Below are 27,988 nucleotides of genomic sequence, written 5' to 3' on the forward strand. Positions count from 1 at the left end.
CTGGTTGACAGGCTCTCAGCAGCCATTTTATCAAAACTGGCTCTGAAATGACAGTTTTTCAAAATAACGTTTGTGTATAATGCTTAACCGCATGGGGACAGTACCAGCAAGCCCTACAAAGGCAGAATTGGGTTAGGAGTGTGGCACATGTTGAGACACACACTGAGGATCTGCATTTTTCCACTGTGGTCTGGAAAAGCATAAATTCAGAAACTTTCAAAAGGGAGACTTGTAATTATGAGAGAGCACCTTAGAAAAGATCCATATTTTAATTTTTCCAAAAGGAAAACAGGTTTGAATGAAATACATTTTCATTCCATAAATACATTAGCAGCAAACCCTCCCACCATCACCAGCACCTCACATGGCTACAGTTTACAGCTTAATAATGAGTAATATAAACTAGCTGGACAATTTCAAACCTCTGGTGTTCTGAAAGCCAAGTCAACCCATCAAAACTGAACATATGGAATTAAGTAGGATCACTACATGCCTCATCTCCTATTGAACTGGAAATTAAGAGGCAACACTTATCTGAAAGCCAAATGTTGGTCTCCTATACAATTTTGTGCTCAGGTACTTGTGTTATCCACCATGAGTGCTGATTTCACGGACTATTTTTTAACCAAAGCATTTAATTTGTACTTCTAGAAGGAAAGCTGAGCATTCGAATTCTCTGTATTATGCTCTGAGCCTCAGAGAGAGAACACAAACCCCTTTGAATTAAAGTGTCAAAATACACAATTTTTTTTTCTTTTAAATCCCCAACATACTTTCATGGCTTTGTCAGTTCAAGATGTTGGCTCACAGATTCCTATGGTAACCAAATCTCATTTTTGTTTCATGATTCTTCCATCCAAAGAACGGAGCAAGGTGACTCTCTTATCCTGTCAGTGTTTATGAGCAAAATATAGGAAAGACAAGAGTCAGTCTGTGCACAGTGTATTTTTATGATCTCCTTACTAGAAACTGTTCCTTGTCAACTGATAAGTGCGTCATCCATTCTCATTCAGAGTTTTAGCCATAGGGCTTAGTAAATAGGGATATAATGTTTCATTGATAAAAACATGGTGCTTGGGGAAAGGGGAGTGACTTTTCCTCCCTCTTCCATCACTTATGTCCAGAGAGAGAGTCATCTGTCGAATACACTCCACTGTTAATCCTACAGTCTTCAGTCCTCACTGACTCTATTAATTCTTCCTCCTCCGAATCCTCCTCTTCCTGTGCTGAGAGACTGGATGTGGGGCCTTTACAGATTTTTAGGTGGCGAGTGAGGTGATATTTGGTTAGATAAGCCTTGGAGCATTTTTCACACACATAGTCCCTCTTTCCTTCATGGGAGTTGAGATGTTTCTTCAGGTGATTTGTCCTCAGGAACAGCTTGTCACACCTGGGACACTTGATCTGCCGTTCTCTATAAGGGATTGAAAAAAAGTTCGGTTTTCCTCATGAGACACAGCAGCTATACATTAACAGTCTTGTTTAAGTGATTAGAGGAGTTTGGAGAAAGGGGGTTGCTTAAAATAGTGATTAAATTATAACAGTGATTAAAAGAAACCAGTTTACAAATGATTTCACATATGGGGTGAGACATCTGCACAGGGTTTACAAGCCACTGTGTGCACACAAAGGCTCCATATCCTCAGTGTAGGTTGCTTTGTCACACTGGCAATAAATCTACTAGGGCCAACAACTGTATAGCCTCGTTATAAAGCTCTTCTAGGGTAGAATTCATTGACCAGAACAGTTTGGTTAACCAAAACTCCATACTGGCGCAGGAAGTTGGAAGGATGGTTACCCTGGTACCAGGGATCTGCCTGTTGTTCCCAGGAAGAACTGTCCAAATGTGGCAAAATTATTTCTTTGAAAAATCTCTGTTCAGTAGACACATACTAAGAGTTTGGCAGCTAAATTCTCTAAAGATTCTGTCTGCACTGCTCCATACCAGGGCTCAGCATTGGTGCTCAGGGCCAGCTGCTGTGATACCAGAACTGGGAGCAGGGAGACTCCCTGGCCTGTGCTGTCAAATGCTCCCTAACTATCTCAGGCGCTGTGGAGAATAAATCGGCCTGACAAATGCAGAAAGGACAAGAACTGGGAGGGGGATGGGTGGAGGCATTAGATTCAGCAAGGAGCTCACGGGGCAGGGGAAGACAGATTGGCTGCAGATCCCAGGGTGGAGACTGGGAATGCTTGGACAAAGACTGGGATGAGGAGTTGATAGGTGAGAATGCTAGTGAGAGGCTGTGGCATGCTTTCTGATTCTGCATGGTCACACTGGAACTTGGAGAGTTTTCAGCTGAGAATTAGGGACAAAAATCAGTGGATTACCTTCCTTCCCAAAACTGAGGGTTGAGAATGCTATTACACAATGCAAGCAGGATGATTTGGGTTTTCTCTCTAGTAAGAAAAGCAAATTTTGCAGAAGCCTTGGAAGGTTCAATGGTAGCTTTCCTGTCAAAATATTCCATCCCCAACAGATGGCCAATAACACAGCCATCCTAGAGTTGATCAAGATGCACTTCCCCATAACCTAGAGTGATATTTATTTTCTGAGCATGTCCACAAAGTATTCTGTATTGTTTACGCCATAGGCCTGCTCTAGACTTCCTGCTGGTTAGCTGCCATACTTAAGGTCACTTACTGTGTGTGGGTGAGTACATGCTGCTTGAGGTCCTGCCTCCGCATGAACAGCTTATCACAGTAATCGCACTTCAGGTTCTTCTCCCCAGTGTGGATAACCATGTGTGATTCCAGGTGAGCCTTTTGGGTGAACGACTTGTCACAGAGCGCGCAGCGATAATTTTTCTGACCTAGAATTGCACACACACACAGTGACAATGAAGTCTGCAAAAAAAACCCCATCATTCACTTCAGAAAAATCTTTCCCTGAAACATTAAGAATTCACCTGTCTATTTCTGCAGCTCTGTTTCAAACTCAGCATGATGACTTATTAAAACAACAGTCTGGGCTAGCCATGCGAGAAATCAAAATTTGACACCTGAGCTCAATTCAATCACTCCAGAGCTGGGAGCTTTATAAAGAGGCAGGATACCCAGAGACGCTGTGCAATTGCCTTTGCAATTGCAGCGTAGATAAGGTAAATCTAATGAACAGTTTGTATAATCAAATATTTTAAGCACTTTGGGGTACATCTGAATGGAAAGTACTCTTACAGTTAGAGTGCTGTCATTGAGTGTTCAGTACTTGACCTGAAGACTGGTATTTCAAGGTTAAGAATTGGGACACTGAACACTCAAACACTGCCTCGGTCCTATTGCTGGTTTGGCCTTCTGGGTAATCTTGGGCAAGTCTACTAATGGCTTTTAGCCAAGATAGCTGACTGCCAGATGTTGGGACTAGACAACAGTGGATGAATCAGTTGATAATTGCCCTGTTCTGTTCATAGCATCTGGAATTGGCCACGGTCGGGAGACAGGATGCCATTCTTATGTTCTTACATCCCTTTACCACTCTGTTCCAGTTTCCCCATCTGTAAAATGGGGATAATGATGCTTATAACAAAAACTTTGAGCGATACTGATGAAAAGTTATATACAGGAGTTAGTAATTACCACCACCACCAGGTACCCATTTAACTAAGGCAGTCTGCAAAGATATTTACCTTTCAATTTCCTGCCTTTAAAAAGTTCATGTCGTAAACAAGCCTACTTTGTGGCTCCTATAGTCCTATCGTGCAGAGCAAAGTAATTTATCCTAGGATTTCGGGCTGAAGCCATAAACCTCAAGCAATATGTAACTGGTGCCATCCACAGACTGACAGCTTATTTAGATTTAGCCTCTGAGGAATGAAGAGTCTGGATAAAGGCTTGGTTATGTACCTCAATGTGATTAAACCAGTGACTGAGGAGTTAAAGCTGGCACAGATGGATTACTGAGTAAAGGCAGTTACCACCTGACAAGTGTTCAGCAGTTGACATGGAAATGAGATGGTGGTCTTGGTTCAGTTCCTAGTGGATAGGTGTCCATATCACAAAACCCCCAACATAACTGGCACTTATGTTAGCAGTCTCAGCACGTAAGGTCAAGAACTGAATGGATCTGGAGACTGTTACTCTCTCAATCCATAGGCAGGCCCTGGATACTGAGGTGCTGAGGGCGTTATCAGTACCTGGAGACAGAGACAGTGCTTCCAGGTCAAGGCTGGAGCAGGTAGAGGCAGCAGCTGGGATAAGTGCATTGCTGCTGTATGTATAGAACTTATTTTGTGAATGAACAAAGGATTTCAGTCTCCGGGGCTGATAATCTGGCACCTTTTGCCAGCAGTAAGTTTACTTCAATTCAAACAACACTTTGTGAAATGGCATCTTAAAGTCCAACTCAGGCCATCTGCCTTACCTGTGTGTATCTTGAGGTGAGTCCGGAGGTTGCTGGGATCGCTGAAAGCTTTGCTACAGAAATCGCACTTGTGTGGCTTCATGCCCATGTGTCCCATGAAATGGACATGAAGTTTGGAAGGAGAAATGAAAGCTTGGGGGCACATGGAGCACTTCCACTTCCTTTCCTTACTGTGGCCTGATCCATGATTGCTGCTGTGTCCCTGGCTGGGGAGGTGGTTATGGATGTGACTGCTCAGATGGGCCTTAAACTCTGTGTAGGAAGTGCATTCCTTTCCACAGTGACAGACGTGCACATCTGGGTGTTCAGGGACACCTGTAACCCAAAAGCATTTCTTTTGATTAGACACACCATTCCTTCACACACTCAAAACATTGCTGGCCCACTTTATAAATAGTGCTGGCCCACTTTATAAGTATAAGTATGGCTGCATACTTTCCCCAATTTCTCTGATATTACATATAATCAAGTGCTGTGGTTTTTCTACAGCTTGTTAAATTGAGTCTTATGCATGCTTCAAAGGGTATCAACAGACTACAGTGGCTTATGATACCGGTTCTACCCACGAACCTTGGGAACACCAACTAAAGCTATTCATAAGCTACAGGATGGATGAACTGTACTTCAAGTGAAGTAATAAGCTCAACAGACAAAGGTCTGGGAAATCAGAATTCTTTCACTGACTCAGTCACTCGCTGTGCTACCTTGAACAAGTTTCTGTGCCTCGATTTCCCCACCTGTAAAAGGGTGATAGTGATACATATTCACACTTATAAAGTGTTTGGGATCCTTGGATGAAAGGCATTATATAAGTGTACTATATTAATCGTAGTAATAGTACTGAGCCAAATTCTGGTAGATCTTATTCAGTTCTTAACTTCAATGGAAGTTTTGCCTCAATAAAGATTAAATACAGCTGGATAAGAACTTTAGATTTTGGTCTATCATAGTCTAACAGAATTATGGGCAGGAGCAGCATCCTCCAACCCTTGAAGTCCAATGAACAAGCAACAGTCATTTTAAATTCTTTCCTCCTTTGTGCTTGGTTCCTCCTGCTTGAAAACTAAAGGTGGACCTAGAGTTCCCTTGTTAATCAGTGCTGGCATCTATCAGGCTCTCAACTAAGCCATGCAGGTGAAGGGAAGCTTGCACTGCATTTGGTACTATACAACAGTTTGGCTCAGTGCCCTCATCCTTCTGCAAGCGCTAAGTTCACCATCATTTGTTATGTGGAAATTTAAACTATGAAGAGCATTACACCAATATCTGTTATGACCACACAAAATCTTGAGAATCTTACACATCCTATTATTGTCTCTCCCAAGTTATGGATGACAGAGAAACAACTCTCTCTGTCCTACTGGAATATGAAATCTTTTCATTCTGAGCAGAGAGAAATTAAAGGGCTGTGATAGCAACAGTGAAGAACCTGTTATTTACACGTAGTGAATTGGAATTTATAGGAATACAATGCAACTCATTACCAAGTGCAAACAAAAAACTTAAGGAAATCCCAACTCACATACCAGAGGCAGCATATAAAAGGGAGCTCATGTTCGACTTTGTAAAAGCAAATAAATGTGCCTGTCTTCTTACCAATCTGTCTAGCATAATCCCGACTGTAATAAAAGAGAAGCTCTTGTTCAGGAGGGATGTCCCGTGAGGTGCAGAAGTACATTTTTCCATCATGGGGATAAGCTACCAGATTCTGCTCTTCCCGATTCCTACACCAACAAAGGAGACTTTAAACACCTTTCAAAATTGTCAGCTTTGCTTTTTGTTCCCAAGCTATCAGTAGTACTAAAAGACAATGGAATCTCCTTAAAGAACTCTCAGCATCCTGTGGAGAATTTTCATTTCAGAAACAGTTCTTCTCAACTGCAATTCTACCACTTCCCTCATTCTTTATTACTAGGGATGATGACATGAAACTCATTTATTCCAATTGCTTAGTTCCCTATAAAGTCATTGCGTATTTGTGACATCATAATTGGTTGCTGTGAAAACAACTGACATCAGAGAGAGCAAACTGGAGGAAACGAGCAGATGACCTCTTAAGAGAACTAAGACTCTTTTTCATGCTAATGCCCCTAATAAAAAAGACAAGGGAAGAGAAATACAAAATGAGTCTTATAAGCAGAATTAACTGAATTTAAAGCACTTGCAAAGTTTTCCAGGAGGCAATAGTGTCTTGCTAGCCTTGCAGATCAACTAGGTAGAACATGCAAGCAGCACTGCACCACTTTGCTAGAAGATCCAAAGCCAGGAACAACTTGATTCCCGCTCACTAGCCTGATGAAGTGAATTACAGAGGAGACCTCCTTTGTATCTCATGGAGTAATAGGGAAAATATTATATCCTTCCTTCTGACCCACTCATGGGGCAATATTAACATCAGTTTGCACAGCTCTCCTTGCAGGCTCCCAGGTAGAGAAAAAGGTATAGCTATCAGTAGGGATTAGGAGAAAGGTAGTGAATCCCAGAACAAAGGGATGGTGTTGGCCCACATTGCAGTACCTGGAGCATCTTATCAGTAAAGGTATAAAGCAAAAATGCAAGCAAATGCCATCTTAACAGATATATTTTAAAAGCTGTGAGGAAGGGAAGAGACAACAATAGACCACCATATTCACAAAAGCAGCAGCTGGCATAAGGCTTAAAAGGACAAATGACTAGATTCAATTCACAGGTTTGGAGTGATGCTTTACCATATAATTAGTTTTCCCCGTAATACCCTGCCCAGCCTCTTGCTTGCTGCTTTACTGATTTTCTCCTAGCAACAATCCCAGCTTCCTAGAAATCCCTCAAAGGCTCACTCAGCACCACTCTTTAATTATCACATAGGGCAGCCACTGCAGTGGGCTGCACATTCACTCTTCAAAATTTCTCTAGGCCATGGGCAGACTTCAGAGTCACATGGAGTCAAGGGGACTGGCTGTTTGCATCAACCCTCCCACTCCCTCACAGTCCTTTAACCCCAGCTTCACTCCACGCCTGCCCTGTACCCCTACCCCTCACTTTCTCTTTTCTTTCCATTTAGTTGATCCCCTTGTAAATAACCCCTTCCAAATAAACAAATAATGGAACTAACATGACATTTGCCACCAACACGTTCACTCTACTTGTGTTCTACCCCCACCCCCACCCTGTGTCTGTCTGGTCTATTTAGACAATGTCTCATTGTTTCCTTGTACATATCAAACCCCTCCTCTTTCCCCCACCCCCCCATCTGTCTGTATCCATCTGTTGTCTCTTGCCTTATCATAGATCATAAGCTTTTTATGGTACGGACTGTCTTTTTGTTCTGTGTTTGTACAGTGCCTAGCACAATGGAATGCTGGACCACAGGTGCATGGGGCTCCTATGCACTATGGTAGTACAAATAATGCAGTCTTTTTTTTTTTATAAAGGACAACACCATAGGGTCCAAATCTGCTCAATCTGGGTAAACATAGCTCTCACCGGGCTCTGCGTACAAACATCATCCAGTTACACTCGTTTTCATCTGTTGTAATGATGTAGAACTCCAGGACGCCATTGTGGTACATCTGACAGCAAAGACAAAACAAACAGTGTCAGGATAATAAGTGGCAGTGACTTTGGTCAGAGCTCATCCCTTTCTTTAGGGGAGGAATTGCTTTCCTCCCACACAACTGCTATCTGACTTCACTGTGTCTTTCCCGTGCTGCCCCCAATGGTGAACCAAGCCATAACAATATAGGGGCACCTAAGCTACAGGAAGTGATTTAACGTCATTTCTTCTCCAAGCTTGTCTTCAACCTCAAAGGGTAACGCTGTACCTTGCACAGAAGTTCCCTGATCCCTCCATCGAACAGGCCTTGCAACAATCACAAATCCTTGGTGTAGAGAGAAAAGAGTCATACACCATTGGGACCTCATATTCCTAATGGGAGCCGCCGCCACCACCACCACATCACAAATCCCTCCCCCACCTGCGCCCCCCCACCCCTCAGGTTAGCACAAACATCCTGACCCCTGGGGACCAAGCTAGAGACTGACGTATGGTGATGCCTGACACCACAATCACTAGTCTTAAATCTGCTCATTTATTTGAATATTTTTCTCCTCCCTGCTTCCATTTAGGCTTTTGACAAATATTTTCATCTGCTTTTCTAACAGGCCAAGCTTCAGGAATAGTGGTATCTTGTGGCTCTCTCCAACTACTTGCTCCACACAGCTCAAATATTATCCACTGTATTTTTAAATATTTTTTAAATGATAGTAACTGCAGTTAACAAAGGTTTATCTGATTGACAATGAATGAATGCAGTTCATTTTTCATCACCTCTAACAGCATTAAAATGAGAAAAAGATTGCAGGGAGGTAAGGGAGGGTGTAAGTATGTACACCAGAATGAACGTTAAAATGATTCGTTGGCCTGAATTAACTGTTAGTCTTTAAGATTGTTACCTCTGCATAGTCACCCTTGTTGGACTGGTGCCTCCTGGCATCAAGCTGTGGGAAATCTTTACAGTAATGTTGATTGTGGCCATTCACCCTCCCTCCCCATCATGGAGAGTTCCAAGGGTATAAAAATGGGAGTGGCCCCATCCATCCCTCAGCTGCTTTCCTAAGTTTGGAATTCTTGACCTGAGAATTTGGGATGGAGAGTGAATATGCAGATTTGACACTTTTGAAGAACAATTGCTGGTAAGTAACCTCTCTCTTCGAGTGGCCTCTGCGTACTATTGCTTGTGGAGATTAGCAAGCAGTACAAATACTATAGAAAGGCGGGCTGAGTTGTTCTAGGTGAACAAGGAATACAAAATTGATAAAACTATGTGGCGTGTCAAAAGAAGTTACAACATGTCACTCTTACAGCTCAGACCTCAGTGAGAGAATTTTTTTGCTGCAGACACCTACAGTTTCGAGCTTTGCAAATTCTATGAAAAAAAAAACCAAACAAACAAACCGTAAGACATGCACTGGATGCTGCCTTTGGATCAGTTGACTATGTTAGACGTTACCAGATGAATGAACATGTGCAAGTCCTCACTTGGGCATAAGGGAGACTTGGGGAAATATAGACAAGTTAGCAGCCAGTGTAAGATGAAAATAGAGATTAATTGAGACAGAGTACTGTCAAGAAAGAGTGGTGCCTTTGTAATCAATCAGTTTTATGGCGGTCATAGACATAAGTCTGGATAAAAGTAACACCAGGTACCACTGGTAAGGAGCCTGTCTTGTACCAAAATCTAGCTATAGACATGAATGCACCAATGACCTGATGTCCACGACACATCAGGAAACAGTTCACACACCCGCTCTCGCTCTTTTTTTTTTTTTTTTAATTTGCTGCTTAAATGAAAGCATCCCATGGATATTTGTGGTGAGTTGAACTGGAATAATATGGCTATACCACAAGGAGAGAGAATATAATGCCAGTGTCACCTTATTGGTAGCAATTGCTATGTGCTGACTGGTCAAGGAATAGCAAACATCAAAAATCCCAAGGAATTGTTCTTAATGTCAGCTGAGAATCCCAATTTTACACGTTAAGTGCTTTCCCACTGGGCACTGAGACTGGAGGGAAGTTTAAAACAATATGAAGACACTTTCACAGAACCTGTACCTGACACAGATTACCTGCTACACACAGAGGATGAAAATCCAAGGTCTTCCTGCCAATGCAGTAGAATAGATTCCAAAGACATGGCACCAGATGGCTTAATCTAATCAGAACTGAGACTTCCGGTGCAAAGGCAGCATGGTCCTGGAGAGGCTGCCACTTTTTTTTTTTCCTTTAAATAATAAAGCATTGCTCCTTGGAAGCTCAGAGCTGTCAGTATGCAGTTGAGTGAACATAAACAGAAGAAGCATGCAGAACCAGTAATCCAGCATCAGAAAGATGACAGGGGTGTGGACTCCAGGAAAGCTTTTTGTGGCCTGTCTTCAGAACAAAGCACTGACACTGCTGTTTGGAACCTAGCTGTCTCTGGGTACCAGTGGCCTTGGATGGTTTCAAAGTCAGGACATTAGCACTGGATTAGCAATTGTATTCATTCCCAGAGGTGCAGCTCTGAATGAGACTCAGTAGGTACTGAAGCCACCTCAGTCTGGGCCTGGGAATGGTTTCCAAGGTTTCAGTGCTGAGGGTATCTTGGCACAAGGAAATCTCAGCTAGGGTTTCAGAGCAAAGAAAGCTCATGGCAGCTCCTACTAAGAACCCTGACCTGGTTTCAGAAACAGTTCTACTGATTTTGTCTAGAGGGACTCCCACAAAAGAAATACCTATATCCTCATTCAACTATCTTGCAAGTCCTTCAAGTAAACCATCAGCAGACATCACCTCTGGGTACTATTTAGATAAGACTAAGTATCTGACACTGGAAGTAAAACACACTTCTGGGATAAGAGACCCAGATTTGGGAGTGATGACTCAGTAGACACCAAACAATCAGGGATTACAGTGTCAGTAGTGCCAGGATTTCAGCATCAGACTTGGTCATTCTAGATAGATCTGCAGACCTCTGAGCCATTTAAACTAGGAACAGAATCCCACTGCATGTGTTTCTCCTGGGCTTGCACAGCTGGATCCTCAGTACTTCACTGCCACATGTAGAGTTGATGGTATTAGAAAGTCAAGAGTGACAGAGCTGGTGCTAAAAAGTCAAGGGTGTCAGAATCAGTTGACCTTGAGAGATCAGGAAACCTTGATGACACTTATGGATGGCCCGGAAAGGAAAACTAAAGGTTTTAAGTGCTTTCCTACATCAAATGACCTATCACTTTGGTGGGGACTCCACACAGGTCTGCAATGTAACCAAATAAAACAGTGCTGATTCCAGAAGTACAAATGAGAACTCAGTGTGCAACACTATGGAATATTGGTCATCACAAGTAGCCCACTCCAGGACCTAGCCCTAGACTAGAGAATGTTCCATTATGTTACAAGTTTAACTGTCAGTGCATTGTGTTATATCAGCTGTCACTAGTGGCCTGGCAAAGGCCATATTGCATAGCTGGTATCATATACATCAGGGGTCAGCAACCTTTCAGAAGTGGTATGCCAAGTCTAATTTATTCACTCTAATTTAAGGTTTCACATGCCAGTAATACATCTTAACGTTTTTAGAAGGTGTCTCTGTATAATATATAACTAAACTATTGTTGTATATAAAGTAAATAAGGTTTTTAAAATGTTTAAGAAGCTTCATTTAAAATTAAATTAAAATGCAGATCTTATCAGTTTTGTGTGATCTTTTCCTTGCTGAGTTTTCCAATGTCTGGCATGTATTTGGATACTTGAAGCTGCACACAGGCTTGTGAGTGATCCGTTGTTAACCGGCTCCCAGAGGGACAGAGGACAGATTTCATGTGTGAAAATACCTGTTCACACAGGTATGTGGATCTAAATGCTGAAAGAACTGCAAACGCAATTTTCTTCAAACAGTTAAATTTCACTGGCAGTGAGGTCCAGCAGGTCAGAATAGAGGCCCCATGATCTCTCTCAGTAGCTTTAAGTGCACTTTGCAGATCTCCAAACTTTGATGCCCATAATTCTGAGCGTTTTAACTGAATGAGCTGCATTTTGAAATCTTCAACACCCATCCACTGAAATACAGACAAATCCAAGTCGCTTTCATTGAACTTTTCAGGTTTAATTAGAAAAGAAAGCATTGAGCCAAATCGCTGGAAATCTTGAAATCTGTCAGAAAATTATGATTCCAGTTCTTGCATGTACATTCCAATCTCATCAACACTGACAGTGCAACATGCCAATAGCTCTTTTATGTGTTGGAAGTAGCGGAAAGTCGAAGTTCAAATATCCCGAGAAAAAAATGCTAGTTATTCAACAAATGCCCTCCAGGTTTCATAAAGATCCAGAATCGTTTGCCCTGCACCCTGGAGATGGAGGTTGAGTTCGTTTAGGTGAGAGGTGATGTCAGTTAGAAACATGAGCTTACACAGCCATTTGTCATCATCCAGTTCAGGGTAGTTTTGTTATTTTTCCGACAAAAAGGCCTTGATTGCATCAAAACAGTTTACAAAGCACACCAAAACCTTGCCACAACTTAGCCACCAAATGTTGCTGTGAAGTGGAATGTCATTATAAGCAATGTCCATCTCTTCTAGCAGTTCTTGAAACTGTCTGAGAGTCAAAGCAGATCGAGTAACAACGACATTCACAATTTGCACCACAGTATTCATTACATTATTAAGCTCTGAATTAGAAATTGTAGCACACAGTATTTCTTGATGGATAATACAGTGAAATTTGACTGTCGGGCGGCCAATTTGATCTTCAAGTAACTTTACAAATCCCTTCTGTTTTCCGACCATGGAAGGAGCACCATCTGTTGTCACACAAAATATTTTTCTGATGTCAACTCCTCATTCTTCAAAATGGTTTACAAAAGTTTCTGCTATATCTGCTATATCTTTTGTTGCACCATGCAGGGGTTTTAGGCAACAAAGTTCCTCTTGGATTTCACCGGAAGCACAATATCTTGCAACAACTGCCAAACGTGGAACACTGTTTATATCCATGCTCTCATCAACTACAATGCTAAACACTGCTGTGTCTTTTAATGCAGTTGTCTGCTTTTCGTTAATGTTTTCTGCCATTTCGCTTACGCATCTCTCAACTGTTGTGGCAGAGACAGGCAGTTCTTTTATTCTAGATACGCATCTTTATTTGGCAAATCATTGAATAAAACCTCTGAACTGCAGAGGAAAACTTCTTTTATGTATTCCCCATCTGTAAACGGCTTTCCGTTTTTTGCAATGTACTGTGCAATCTTGTAACTTTGTCCTGTGGCTTGATTTTAACTTACACTTAAGCATTTTAAAAACACTGCTTTGCTTTTCATATCCTGCTACCGCCTTTTTGATCGATTGAGTCTTGTCTGCTTCATCAAGAAAGGTTCTCTCGTGCTTTGTTTGTCGCACATCAAGTGTTCAACATTTTCAAACACAAAGCACATACAAGCATGGTCCTTCTTTTAAATAAATCCAATGTGTCTGTCCAAGAAGGCTGAATGAATGGACATCTAACTTTGCTTTCTTAGGAGCTGACATTTTGTCACATGTACCCCTCAACTTACAGTGGAAAAAAAAATCGCGACAGATGGCACACACAATATCAAAAGCAATGCGCTGTTCCATGTGACATGATAGTGATGTAAGCAGCAAATCAGGACTTAAAAATATTCCAGTAGAGTGGTGCTGGAACAATTTTTAAGGTGGGGGTGCTCAGCTGCACCCCCTCTTGCCTATCCGCACACCTCACTGCCGCAGGCTGGGGCCAGTGGACCACAGCTGGGGGCAGCTACAGAGCCCCGGGCCAGCGGCCGGGACCCCAGGATGGCAACAGAGCCCCCGGGACTGGTGGCCGGGACCCACAGCGGGCTGAGCGGGGCTAGTGGATGGGACCGGCATCTGGGACCCCAGGACGGCAGCAGAGCCCCCGGGACCGGTGGCCGGGACCCAGGCAGTGTGAGTGCCACTCAAAATCATCTTGCGTGCCACCTTTGGCATACATGCCATAGGTTGCTGACCCCTGATATACATATACCCCCCACAAAAACCGTCTTGATTTGGGGGTGGGTTAAAGAGAAGAGAGCATTCAAGTCACAGTTAAAACTACCACTAACTGGCAGTTTTGACACTGACATAAGATTTAGGGAGACTTGACATACGCTGACCTTCCAAATGTGATTGGTTGTCTTGTCTGTCCAATCTGCTACTTCCAAAGAGTGACTCTGTTGCCCAATCAGAGGTCCAAAGCAAGTCCTCACAGGAATGGTCTCCCGAGTCCACACACCTATCAGCAGAAAGGCACTGACTGCAGAATCAATTATTTAAACAACAAGTCAAACAACTAAAAGATGCAATGTTTGTGAGATAATGTTCTGAGGGTTATACCTGGGCATCAGACCATAAAACCTTGTATTCCACAAATGGAATACAATTATTATAGAAACAAGTGCCACCACCATCATATAACGCCCCTGTGAGCCATTTTGTTCTAATTACAATATTTATTTTTGGCTTCTAAAGCAAGTCATTTACTTTCAGATGAGCTGTAAAACTAAGGTCCTGACCATTTATGCCCATTAAAAATTTTATTGCATTTTCTGCAGAACCAGAAAATTATCATTTCAGTACCTACCTAATTCCCATGAATTTAGCCTACCTAATCCCCATGAATTGCCAGAACTGTTGCTGGGCACCGTTAAGTAGATTCTGCATTTCTCATCAGAGGCAAATGTATTTCTGTGATGAGCAGAGAAATTCCTGTATCCAGATTATTATTATTATTAAACATTTATATTTATAGCCCCACACCAATACATTAGCTTCCAGGAGCAAAGCGGAAAGCTCACAGAGCACAAGGGTAATCTGTTCCCAACAAGAAGCATCACTAAGCAAACCAGCTGCTCTAGCTGAAGTTTCCAACTAGTCTTCAGACCCTTGACGAGTGCAGTGCAATAATCCAATCTTAAAGTGACAAAAACATGGATTATAATAACGAGGTCCACATCTAAAGGGAAGGTCACAACCAACCTGCCAAGTGCAGATGGAAAAGACGGCACTTGAGCAATTCTACTACCAGAACATCCAGAAGCAACTAGGGATTCAGCAAGACTCCCAGACTGCAAACCTGAAGGTATGTCCACACTAAACCACTGCAGCTGTGCCTCTAGCGCTTGTTTGTAGACACTACCTACACCAACAGGAGAGGTTCTCTCATCAGCACGGGTAATCCACTTCCCCAAGAGGCGGTAGCTATGTTGACCTTGCGCTGTCTATATCGGAAGGTCGGCATAGCGATGTTTCTCAGGAGTGTGGATTTTTCACACCGCTGAGACATAGCTATGCCGATATAAATTCCCAGTGTAGACCAGCCCTAACTGATGAATAGTGGTCAGATATCAACTCCGCTGTTCCTTCTGATTGTTTCCCCTAAACTACAATTGGTATCTCTATCTTATCTAAGTTAAGCCTCAAGCAGCTTGCTCTTGTCAAGCTCCAATTTCAGCCAGACACTGGGAAAGTTACTTAACTGCAGTGTCTGGATTTGATGACATGGAGTCCTGAATCTGGGTGTAATCCACATACTGAAGGTAACAGAGCCAGTCTGCTTCACTGACTCCCTTAACTATCTAATAAACAGGAAGGATAACTTAATAAAATCAATTAAAAGAGAATTTTTAAAGCAGATGAGCAATCATCCAATACTATCTCCTCCCACACCCCAGGTGGCTTCCCCAAAAATAAAAATGGATTGCACAGATTCAAAAGCAAGTCAATCAACCCAGCTAGGGTCTGCTGGCACATCAACAGTACTAAAGCTGCTAGTAGGTCTAGCACCGTGGCATCATATTGGAAACCTGATCTTCATCCATTGCCAGGAGATAATCTTCCAACACAATTAGTACAACCTCTATACCATATTCAGGTCTAAAACCAAACTGACCGGTGATAGGAAAGTTAGGACTCATTATTGCTAGAGCTGCCTCATCACAATCTCTTTGATAATCTTCCTCAAAAAAGAAGACTCAAGGTAGGGAAGGATTGGTAATACTGACCATGTCAAGAGAGAACATGTCAGTTCTTGAACTGGTTTAAGTCCGTCTAGTTTCTTTGACTTCAGTGGAGCTATGGAGATTTACACCACCTGGATCTTGTTCGATCTGAATGGAGCCTTCTTTCAGAAATGCTGGCTCCTTACTCTTCCACACATCAACAATCTCTTCTAAAAGAGACTAAATACTCCTTGAATGAAATATGCAAGTCTAAAGTTATGTTTTACATGTATACTTCACTTATTGTGGCTATGCAACATTTCCAGCATTTCAGAGTAACAGCCGTGTTAGTCTGTATTTGCAAAAAGAAAAGGAGTACTTGTGGCACCTTAGAGACTAACCAATTTATTTGAGCATAAGCTTTCGTGAGCTACAGCTCACTTCATCGGTAGCTCACGAAAGCTTATGCTCAAATAAATTGGTTCGTCTCTAAGGTGCCACAAGTACTCCTTTTCTATTTCCAGCATTGAAAACAGAATATATTTTGCCTAGACAGGAATACTGCAGGACCTACTTGTTGCTGAATGGTTACTAAAGAGAAACAAATAAATTTCCTGCGCTAATGTTTTGGCTAGACTAGACATTAAAAGTATGTTACAACACATTAGCAAACACGTCCGAAAAGTCTAGTGCAGACAAGGCAGTATATACTTTAACATGTGCTAAACAGGGTGAGTTGAAGCTTAGGCTTTGCTCCAGCCTTCAATCCGACCAGTCTAGCACATCATAAAATACACATTGCCTTGTCTATACAACACTATCCAGTATTAGCTAACACATTTAATAAGCCACCCTAAAACCCTAGTCTGGGCAAAGCCCAAAAACATGACCACAGACCAACACTTTGTGCATTGTAAGTGATCATGGTGACTGTCTGAAGGGAACACCTCTGGAGTCACCTTCTTAATGTGTAGACCCTTTCCAACTGTGTTCCATAACTATATTAATATCACTGGGGTTTGTTTTACTGCTCTGTAGAGATATATGATAAATAGATCTTCCTTACCTACTTCAGGTGCCATGATAGACTGCCGGAGAACAAGCTGTTTTGGGAGAGAAAGTCTGGCTCGGCTCTCTATTGGGGTGTCAGGAATGAAGGTTACTGGCCCATGATCTGGGCAATCTGATGGGTAGGCCTTGTCACACAGCGTGCACCCTGTGCGTGTAGAAAAAGGACAACACAGTTCAGTGAGGTATTATTTATTATTTGTATTACAGTAACACCTAGAAGGCCCAAATGACACAAGACCCCACTGACACACATAGGGTAGGAGGAAGTACTATTATACCCCTTTTATAGGTGGTGAATGGAAGCAAGAGAAATTAGGGCCTTGTCCAAAGTCACATAAGAAATCTATGACAGAGCTGGGAATGGAGAAATCCTACCAGGATCAGACTACAGGCTTCTTCTGACTGGTAACTCATCAGCTTCATTGGATTTTAACCTCATTAAGATTAATATGTTGTTTTAGTCAGAAGAGCTAATACATAAAAATGGCCCCTTCTTACTCCACACAGATTTGCTTGGCGATGCCTCTACCTACTTTACTAACTTTAACAAGTTTTTCTAACCTTATCCCTGCATATCCAGTATATGAAAAAGGAAGTCTATTCTTCCTTCTGCATCAGCAACAAAACTGGAGCAGAGTTCTTATTGCAGCATCCTTTTTACTGGTACTGATCCAAGTGGTAGAAAAAACAGCTTCATTTGAAATCACAGGTGGAGTAAGATTTACTGGCAGTTAAAAAATACTGGCAGTTAGCCATCTTTCTGACTTGCATATTCAGCACATCTGACAAGTAACATGTAGACTGCTCATGTGTGTAGAATTTTTTAGTGAAGGGAGGCTAAGACTTCAGGATTCTTCCATTTCACCACCATCTTAAAGGTTTTTTTTTTTTTAAGCTTCCTGTCTATGATCTTGCCACATGAACACCTTCATTCCAGCAGAAACTGAAACCCCTGTAGAGGAACTTATTCGTATATATTTATACTGTGTGAAGTCTATCACTAAAATTGAATTTATGGAATGCCAGTGAAAGGAATGGAAATTTGTTCCCAAGAGCGCTCAGTGGAGTAATTTCCAATAGCTGTCACTAAACATAAATCTCTATAGAACACTACTGAAAATTATTTCCATCCACTTTAAATACAATCGGGAGAAGTATTTTACACTATGACTGACTGTCACATAAAGAGTTTGCTGCTCTACTTCATTATGAACAGAGCTGACAATCCTCACCCCTCCATAATACCTCATCTCTTCACCTGGAAAGATGCTACATAAAAATTAAACAATGGCAGATTTGTGTGTGCATCCTGGAATTAATGTGTTATGGGTCAAATTGCAGTACCCTTACTCAGAGCAAGTAGTACCTCCCCAAGTGGTCTCACCAACTCCAGGAGGACTAATGGTGGTATTAGGTATATTCAGTGTGGCAGGTGATCAGCTGGTATAACCTGTCACAGCTCTCATAAAGTCAACAGAGCTATGACAATTTATACCAGCTGATGGTCTGCCTCCAAAATGAATAATGGTGTCATAACGTGACCCTGTATGAAATACATATTGAATGAGTATATGATCATATCCACATCCATTGCTGGACGGATGAGCGTGTAGGGCTGACATTAGAATGGATTAATGCATAAGGATGATTCTCATGTTTAGAGCAATTGCAGTAACAGGTTGATAATGTGAAATAGCCCCTAGTTCAACAACTGAAAGATAGTGTGGAAATGAATGAAAATACAACACTTAGAATGGCATCATTAACTTAAAAAAAAACAAAAACTGGACATCTACATCTTGTAGTGGAATGGATGAGAAAATTCATTGCCCATACTTTATCTGAACATTAGTACTCCTATCTAGAGAATCTCAAAGTATTTTACAAATAATAATTTTAGCCTCAAGATATGTGAGTAGTTATTAGCCTTGGTGTGTGCTTTCTATTTTCCCTATTTGTAAAATGGAGGCACTGAAAAGAGGCACCAATCTCCCACAGTAACCACGGAAAAGAAATCACATTTGAAGTAACTGGAAAAAAATCTCTTCCCTCCTTACTTTCATGTATCTGGCCACAAACTCATTTTATTAAGAAGTAAAATGAAAAGCCAAAATGAAAGCTTTCAGCTGAAAAGTTATTCTTTACAATAAAACATATGTCTACACTGCCAAAAAAAGGTGTGCTCTTAATCTGGATTAGCTAACCTGCATTACCTAATTGGGGTTGAAACAGCAGTTTAGACACAGCAACTCTGCTTTTAATTGAGGTTAGCAGCTCAACTTAAAGCCCATAACGGGCTGCTAACCCCCGTTAAAAACAGTTGCTGTGTCTATACCACTGTTTCAATCCCAGGTTAGCTAACCTGAAATAAGAGCATACTTTTTTTGAGTAGTGTAGACACACAAGAGTAGCATTCTGCAATGCCATCAATTTATGCTTTGTCAAGTCCTTACAATCATTTGATATCAGAGAGATCAGATTAAAAAAATCTCTACATGCACATAAAATCATGCAAAATGTGGAGATTTTTAAACTAAATGTATTTCTTCTTCAAATGCTTGACTAGTCGATCGGGGATTCTGATGGGGTGTAGTAGGACAGAGAAAGATGAAAACCAGATAATGACCATGATGCTGAAATTTAAAGGCCTTCATATTAAAATCCAGCCTCACAGTTAAGTGGCAGCAAGCCAGACAGACAGGTGGTGGAAGTACTAGACAGACACAGATCTCTGCCACAGGAAATGAACTTTGTGATAATCTCAAGCACTACCCTTCAGGCAGTCCAGGAGGGATGACAGGCTCTAGAGCAAGTCCCGAACTCCTCCTCTTGAAAGATCAGTTAGCCTCAAAACACAAAAACCCTTTTATAGGAGTCATTGGAAAAGTTAGAAGAACGTCCCTTCCCCTCCTTTCTGGATTTTCTGTTGAGTGCCTCATTTCTCATGGCTCTTTACAAGTCATTCTATGTTATAATCATGGATATATACATGTGATGTAATTAAAACTTGTCAAATTAAAAAATTCATGCAATAAATTTCTTTCTTAAAGGACATTAAAGGTCAAGAAATCCACAAAAGCCAAAAAGTTCACAGGATAATGATTAAGATTCCAACCTCCAGGCAAAGTGAGAAGACAGATACAACAGAATGATGTTAAAACGGTGACCCATTATACCTAGTTGTTGGAGGTTTAATCATCCTCAACTGCAAATTTTTCTGCTTTTTTGGGTTTGTTTAATGGCCTTAACGGATTCCCCACCCCCACTAAAAGACGTCTATAAGGCTCGCTGCAATAGTCTTGATATTCGCACCCCTTATAACAGTTACATGATAAATGCTACCCAGAGGTAGAAGCAAGCACACTGGCACACTCACATATGGTAAACAAGGTAGCCATATTCTCCTTGTTTGAATTGGAGTCTTCCATTTGCAGAGATGATGGTACAAAGGCAAGACTGTCTGAAGACACATCCACATGGCCTGGCCCCATGGCTACTTCCTGGTTTATGGAAGACACAGCCACAGGCTCGAGACTGAGGCCCACTTCATGCAAGGAGACAGATTCCAGGGAAGTTAGGTTGTGTGAGGTAGAGAGCGCCACGCTCACAGAGTTGGTGCTCATGGCCACGGTATGTATGGAGTCATTTAGTGTGCTGTCCGATATACCGCTTACCCGGCCTGCAATGTGGTCAGGCTCCATGACAACAGGAATCTCCAAAGTGTTACCATGAATGGGTATGACACCACTATGACCCACTGCATCTGAAGCCAAGTTACTGCCTACCGTGTCTACAGCTAATGGTGCATGATTCCGGGAGCCATTTGGGATTTGTGAATGATCCCCAGCTACATCATCCATCGTAAGCTCCTCAGTCATCCCATCAGTAGATATTGGACTGGTTACCCTCGAAACACTCTCCATAGCGATTGTGGTATCCAGTGCTACCTCATGGCTGTCACTAGGATGTAGGCTTTGAGCACCATGTGTGTTCACTGCACGAGAGTCCATGGAGACAATCCCTGGTTCCAGGCCCACAGTTCCACTGGGTTGGAAGGGATCTAGGGCTGAAGGATTATTGGAGACAGATAAAGCTGGATTGCTATCGACATTTATAGTGTTGGGGTGGATGTACTGAGGTGGAGGTCTGTCAGCTAAATAAGATAAAATACCTGATGAAACGGAAGAGGTGGAGAAAAGGAAAAAAAGAAGAGAAGGTGAGTTTACAATATCAATTTTCAAACAGTAATAAACAATCCACAACTGCAATCCATTTAATCACACTTTATTAAGATCTCTTTATGAGTCTAACTGCAGTTTCCTTTAAACATTCCCATTTATTTTCAATTAAGTTAAGACAAGACTCAGGTAAGTCTTACAAATACAAACTCTTGGCAATTCTGAAACATCCCAATCACAAAGAAATATGCGACCACCATAAACCTTTCCCAGTGGCAATATAGGTGCAGTTTAAATTTGTAAAATTATGATGAATCACCTTTGCTCGTTTCCACCCACCAAAGCAAATGCTCTACTAATCTGATAAACTCAGGATTGCTGAGACTCTGGCAACATCTGACCCAGACTTCATAGTACAAGGAGTCAGAAAGAGTTTACATGGCAATTTGGGTATAAGTATGCTTTGCTTTCTTATACAAAAGAACATCTCAATGAAGTCTTCAAAAGATTGCTAGTGGAACTGCACATTTCATATTATGTGATGATGCCAATATACTTCTGTTAGGATTAAAGAAACTGGAGGAACTCCTTCAGGATTTACCCATTTATTTTAAAATATATATTTTATACACTTGTTTCAATCATTTGTATCAGCCAATATGTCTGGCTACAGTTCTTCCTCCAGAACCCATCTATTCAACTCCTGGATCAGCTGGGAGAGCATCATTCAAGAATAACATGAAGGCATTTGCTCTTTTCCCTAACAGCTAAGTCACCACTTCTTCAGCAACCCTAAACCTTTTTGCGCTAGGGACTGACAGCCCGATATAAGGACCTGAATCCTAATGCACCTGCCCATCAGCACCAGCCACCCAGCACCCTCACATATAGTCTCAGGAGAGAGGCCAATGGTGCACTGTAGGGACAGGAGGCCAGCACCTGTGCTGGCTGTTTAGGGTCACCATTCTGTATATGGTCACCATGCTGAGGCCTGTGAAAAGCTGGGAAGCCTCAGCAAAACAGAGGGAGCACAGTCCTTCAGCACTCTGTTAAGGGGAAGGAGGTGGGGCACAGCTTTCGGGAAAGGGGCAGCGACCCTTTGCCCCATGCCCTCCCCACAGCCCGTGCAGAAAATAGGGGAGAAAACGGCCCAGGCAACCTCCAGAACCCCACCACCTCTCCAATGGAAGGGCATTGCATTAAATGACGTGGTAATTTTCTGCACTTTATATAGATGTAGAATAGATATATTAGACTTGAGGAAGAATCCAGGGAATTTGTCATAAGGAATGCCATGCAGAGTATTCTTTCACAGTCTTTAAGTATGCACAGAAGGGGAAAAAAAGCTACGTAGCTCTTCAGGTGTTCTGTAACAGCACCTATCTCAACTTCAATCTTCAGAGCTATACTACTTACCAGGTAGAATGTGTCTGAAGTAGCTGCTCTCCAGGTGAGGATAAGGTGGTGGAGGTAGGGTGTAGTTTCTCTCTGGTATACCACACATCACTCCTCGATCCCCAATACCCATTGGGAGCATCAGAGATAGGGCAGAGGGCAAGGAACTCAAGGAGGGGCCCAAGTTTGGAATTGCAACTGGCAAGCCTGCAAGAAGAAAATGCCCATTAAAATTCAGTGGAACTATGTAAGTTTAATGAACATGTAACCAAGACAAACGTTTACTAAGTCTTACGGGTTTAGTGCAGTGTAGGAATATAGTCAAAATTCCCATTACCGTTAACTGGGGAACAAATATTTCATAATGGGCTCTTCAATCTAGCTGACAAAGTTATAACCCGATCCAATAGCTGGAAGCTGAAGCAAGACACATTCAGAGTGGAAATAAGTCATACATTTTTAACAGTAAGGGTACTTAACCATTGGACCAATTTTCCAAGGATAATGGTGACATTACTGCCAATTTTAAAATCAAGATTGGATGTTTTGCTAAAAGATATGCTTTAGGACTTATTTTGGGGAAGTTCTATCACCTGAGTTAGGCCAAACTAGATTATCACAATGGTCCCTTCTGTCCTTGGAATCTGTGAGTTATGCAGCCAAAACCACACACACTGCACTGAGCTATGTGAATTTACATGTTCTCTACTATAGGGGTTTCCCCTAGTTAGTACAATGAAACATCTCAGCTTTCATGTGCATATTTAGAATGTTGCCAAGAGCAATCTGAGGGATAAACAGAACCCAGTGTTTCCTAAAGCATGTTCTACATCTGCCTTTTCCCTGTAACTGCAGATTTTTACTCCAGGTGAACTCCCAGCATATAATTTTTACTGATTTATTAAGATACAAGTACGTGCAAGTATTATGGCTGTATTTATGGTTAGCAGTTAGAGCTTTTTTGTTTAACATATTTGAAAGTTTTTGGTTAATTAAGAAAATGTCATTTCAAGTTTCTTTAAATTGTGTATAATTTTCTTTAGTACAGAACTTTGTTTATTAATTTTATTATGGGGCTGGGATGGGGCAAAGGGGGAGAATGAATGGAATAAACAGCAAAAGGAGAAGGTAATAAAAGACGGAAGGGGAGAAGAGAGAAAGAAGGATGTACAGGACTATGGAGGGCATGGGAGATAAGACTGACACTGGAAGGACTGTGAGAATGCTGGGGCAAACAACTGATCAGAAGACAGAAACTGTCCAGGGTTCAAGTTGTAAAAAGCAGTCCACTGACACTGCTGGGGTCAAGGGACTGTGCAGGCACTGAGGGCATGGAGTCCTAGCTGGGCCCACCTTGCCTTGCTGCTGCTCCCAGGGGCTAGTTCTACCTTGGGAAGTCATGCTCCATTCCCAAGTGGCTGAGGCAGGTGGAGTATCCCCAGAAGACATATCATTTCTTCTAGAATCTGGGGTTCTGCTAAGGTCTAGCTGGGCCTCCTGCCCTATGGCTGCATTTTTATATACTGTCTCATTCTCTATTTTATGTTTTCACTTGTAATGGACACTTCTGTGCAACTTCCTGAAAACTTTGTCAGGAAAAGAGGTGTGTTTTATCATTTAATATAATCTGAGTGTGGCTTTTACATAGTCTGGGGCAGATTTCTCAGCAGCAGCTCTTATTTCGAGGGACTCAAACACCACAATGATGAAAGCAGCACAAAAGGAGAGAGAGAGAGACAGGTAGCTCATTAATACCCTATTAAAAGAAAAAGGAACTTTGGCAAGAACTGTGTGGGACACATCCATTCTTGCCACAGAAAGCACTGCTTTTGCCTTGTCTACACAAGCAACAACTTTCAGGTGTCTCTTCATCCCACAGTGTGGTTTACAACCACGAGATCAAATGTCAAATCTGCTCATTTCACCCCCCTGAGGACTCCAGCCTTCAGAGGACAAACCCAGATGCCTCTATCCAGCTATGAGCACTTCACACTTATGCTACTTTGGTTTTCAACTGTTATGCAAAATGCAAATCCATAGCAAGTGACAAGTATCATCAGCCCTTCTTGCAACTCTCCAAGTTACCTGGTGCCGGTATGGCATTGTGAGTGGGTGATGCAGTCAGTCCCAAGTGACTTCCTGAGACAGGCAGGGCATTGCTCACAGAGGATGAGGTCAGCTGGTCCATCCCTACCGAACTCAGGTTCATTTCATTCATCCTACAAAAACAAACAAACAAAAAGAATATCATTCTTAAGTTTGTTCAGTCCTAGAAAAATAAGATTTGTATACAACGTATGTCCACTAATCAAAATGTCCACCTCACTAATCTAAGCAGACAATATAGTTTTTCCCCATTATCAAATGGCACACATAATTTTTGTAGATAACATATATCTAATGTTGATCAAATTAGATAAAATGAAACAAAAATCAACACTAACAGACAAAAATGAGATCTCAGCTCATTCCCTGCTGCCCAAGTATTGAACAATATTGCTGAATGAAAAGTAATTGTACATACTCTTATGCTGAAATATCCAGTCCCTATAGTACAAAAGAAAGGAGATCTACTTTATGTCTCCATTTTTAGGATTTGTCAGATTTGCCTTTTGAGGGGAGCTATTTGATTTCATTTTTTAAATAAACCACAAGCTAGAAAAGACCTCTCAAGACTCAAAACACTTTACTGTGATCTAGATTCTGTAAATATATCTTTACAAGACTGTCACCATAATTACAAATAGCTGTATTAGTTCCTTCTATACTGTCAGTAGCTGGATTGTTTATATTAGAAGTTGAACAACAGCACACAGGCATTTTGATCTTTATGGTTTATGGATTTAAACTCATTTTTTAAAGGCAGAATCAAACTAAATCTTTCTTGGGTGGAACAGATGACTCAACCGGTAATAGTTGTTTGCACTGTTGTTATAACTGCGTTGGTCCCAGGATATTCAAGAGACAAGCTGGGTGAGGTAATATCTTTTATTGGACCGTTGGTGTAAGTGACAAGCTTTGGAGATATAGAGGTCTTCCTCAGGTCCTAAAGAAGAGCTCTGTGTAGTCTGAAAGCTTGGCTCTTTCACCAACAGAAGCTGGTCCAATAAATGATATTACTTCACCCACCTTGTCTCTCAACTAGGTACAGAACCTTCAACTCACTAAGGGCTAGTCTACAGTGGCAGCGCTTTAACATGGCTTGTGTAGTCGCTATGCTGCGACTACATAAGCCATGTTAAAAAACCGCAAAAAAACCACCTCCACGAGGGGCGTGGCACCTAGCACTGTAGCATTATCTACGCTGGCGCTTTACAGTGCTGAAACTTGCTGCATTCAGGGAGGTGTTTTTTCACACCCCTGAGCGAGAAAGTTGCAGCACTGTAAAGTGCCAGTGTAGACAAGCCCTTGGTCCACTATGACCCTGGAAAGTAGCAACAAAGTCACTTCCACAGGATGGCCGTTCTGCAAGTAATTAATTGGTATTCAAGCCAGTACACTTAATGGACATGTGTACACATCACACTACATACTAGTTGACAGTCTCAGCAGAAGTCAAGGACTAGTTCAAACATGGATACTAAAACTAAACTCTCTCTCACCCCATTTAGGGGTCCCTTCCAAAACAGAATAGACACATACTTGGCAGGATTGAGGGCAGCAATTTGGATTGTCACTGCCTATTTTACCTACTTATGTTGACAAACCAAGCCCAAGACTTTCAATCCAGCGCAGATCACCAGCATTTAATTCGCTTAGACAATTGGAAGGAAAAATATTTTGCAGAAGTAGCCAACAAAATTTCAAATCCAGGTAGGTTAACGCACATTTTCCTTGTCATTCAAAGTTCAAATCCACACACGCCCATGACCAAGTTTTCAGTTTGGGGATTCAAGTGCTGATCCTGACCAAACACATGCACGTGCTTGCGCTTCCCACACTGACTTTCCATGGACCAGGGCTCTTTTCTTGCTTTGATGCTGCTGAGGAAGTCTGCCCAGGGATGCTCCCATCCCAGGAGCTCCTGCTCCTCCATCCCGCTCCCCGCAGCTCAAGTGGCTGCGGAAAGCCCCCGAAGGGGAGGCTCGCCCAGCAGCCGGCACCACCAGGTGCAGGACACCAGGGCAGGGCTGAGGTCTAGCTCCGAAGCTATAAACCAGGGCACGGCTAAACAGCGAGTTTTACGGGGGACTTTCAACGCCTCGAGTCTCTCCGCCGCGGTCTGGGACTTCCGCGCCCGATCGGCCAGGGCTTTCGCCCCGCGGCGCGGCCCAGGAAACGGACACCTGCAGGCGGCCGGGCCGCCAACAGGGAGGCGGCGGCGGCCGGCTCGGATCCCGCAGGACCAGGGGCCGCCCGGAGAGCCGGGCCGGGATGGGGGCCGCACGGCCGGCGAGGAAGGGGGCGAGGCTCGGCGGCTCCCCTCCGCGCTCCCGGCACAGCGGGCCCGGGCCCCGTCACACTCCCCGGGGCCCCGCCGCCGCCGCCGCCGCTCACCTGGGGTGCTCGGGCCTCGGGCCGGGCGTCTCCCGCAGGCAGCCGCAGCATCGGGCCCCTCAGCCCCCGCCCTCCCGCCGGGAGCCGCTCCCCGCTCGGGCATCCGCCGGGCTCCCGGGCCGCGCTCTCGGGGAGCCGCCGCCCCCGGCAGCGAGCGGCCGCCCAGCCCCGGCCAGAGCCCCAGCGGCCTCATGGGCCGGGCGGGGAGACAGCGGGCGGCCGAGCGGCGCGAGCCCCGCCGCGGGGAGGGGGCCTGACGCCGGCACAGGCCGAGAACCCGCCGGCCTCGGCCCGCGGCGCCGCTTCAGCTTTGTCCGGCCGCGGCATCCAGGAAGCGCTGCCGCGCGGGGCTCTTCCCGCCGGGCACCCACCTCCCGCCGCGTCGGCACCGCCGCGCTTCGCACGGCGCCGCCACCTCCCCCCGGCGTCCCCACCGCTGCTCTTCCCGTCGCATCGCCACCTCCCCACGCCGGGGCCGCGCGCCGACCGCCGCGCTTCCCGCAGCCCACCGCCTCCCCCCCGGCTGTCCCCCTTCCAACGCTGCCCCGAGCTCGCCTCCCGCCGCTGTCTCCGCCCCAGTGAGTCTCCAGTCTGGGGATTGCCCCAACCCCCCCGCGTTACATGCAATGCTGCCCATTTAGTTGTGGGTTGGAAATTTGAATTGAAATGGAAACTAAAATCCACACTTTAAAAGCATACCCAGTAAATGAGACAATACTTGTACCTGAGAACGCACAATGGGTTTGAAAAGTCTGAACAAAGACTAGCTTCCTCACACAGCCCTTATTTATGTCAGCACATTTGTTTCCGCTATATTGGCCTACCCACTAATTTCAAATTATTATTTATAAGCAAGGTCTGAAGGAGCTCTCCCTGGACAGCTAGTGATGAGCCAGGGGTGGGGGGAAAGGCTTCAGGACCAGGCTGTATTTACAGGCACACACCTACTCTGCCTAGGTATCCAGCGGACGGCGTTGTGCTGCCCAAGTGATCAA

General features: G+C 43.3%; 1 protein-coding gene across 2 annotated transcripts; it reads right to left on the minus strand.

Annotated features, from left to right (window-relative positions):
* Positions 1-250: 250 nt before the first annotated feature.
* PRDM4 (PR/SET domain 4) lies at positions 251-27,275 on the minus strand. 2 transcript variants are annotated; one of them, XM_077829063.1, is made up of 11 exons: positions 26,994-27,275; positions 24,582-24,715; positions 22,518-22,703; positions 20,300-21,094; positions 16,919-17,068; positions 14,029-14,147; positions 7,823-7,908; positions 5,957-6,084; positions 4,361-4,675; positions 2,645-2,813; positions 251-1,414 (listed from the first exon to the last, which is right to left on the minus strand). In XM_077829063.1, the coding sequence occupies exons 2-11, from the start codon at positions 24,712-24,714 to the stop codon at positions 1,111-1,113; spliced, it is 2,385 nt and encodes a 794-aa protein (XP_077685189.1). In that variant the 5' UTR covers position 24,715; positions 26,994-27,275; the 3' UTR covers positions 251-1,110. The 2 variants fall into 2 exon arrangements, with proteins under 2 accessions (XP_077685189.1, XP_077685180.1); XM_077829054.1 differs by lacking the exon at positions 26,994-27,275 and adding an exon at positions 26,190-26,257.
* Between the last annotated feature and the right edge of the window lie 713 nt (positions 27,276-27,988).

Source organism: Eretmochelys imbricata, chromosome 1, assembly GCF_965152235.1.
Source record: "Eretmochelys imbricata isolate rEreImb1 chromosome 1, rEreImb1.hap1, whole genome shotgun sequence".
NCBI classification, from domain to species: Eukaryota; Metazoa; Chordata; order Testudines; family Cheloniidae; genus Eretmochelys; species Eretmochelys imbricata.

What these genes read in the sequence shown, in the direction of transcription:
- PRDM4 (XM_077829054.1), bottom strand. Translation starts at nt 26,242, where the DNA reads ATGCTGGTGATCTGCGCTGGATTGAAAGTCTTGGGCTTGGTTTGTCAA. An exon ending in CTTCAGACACATTCTACCTG is followed by an intron (nt 21,095 to 22,517) that starts GTAAGTAGTATA and finishes CCGTTTCATCAG; the next exon opens with GTATTTTATCTTATTTAGCT. An exon ending in ATGTTTGTACGCAGAGCCCG is followed by an intron (nt 6,085 to 7,822) that starts GTGAGAGCTATG and finishes TTGTTGGTGTAG; the next exon opens with GAATCGGGAAGAGCAGAATC.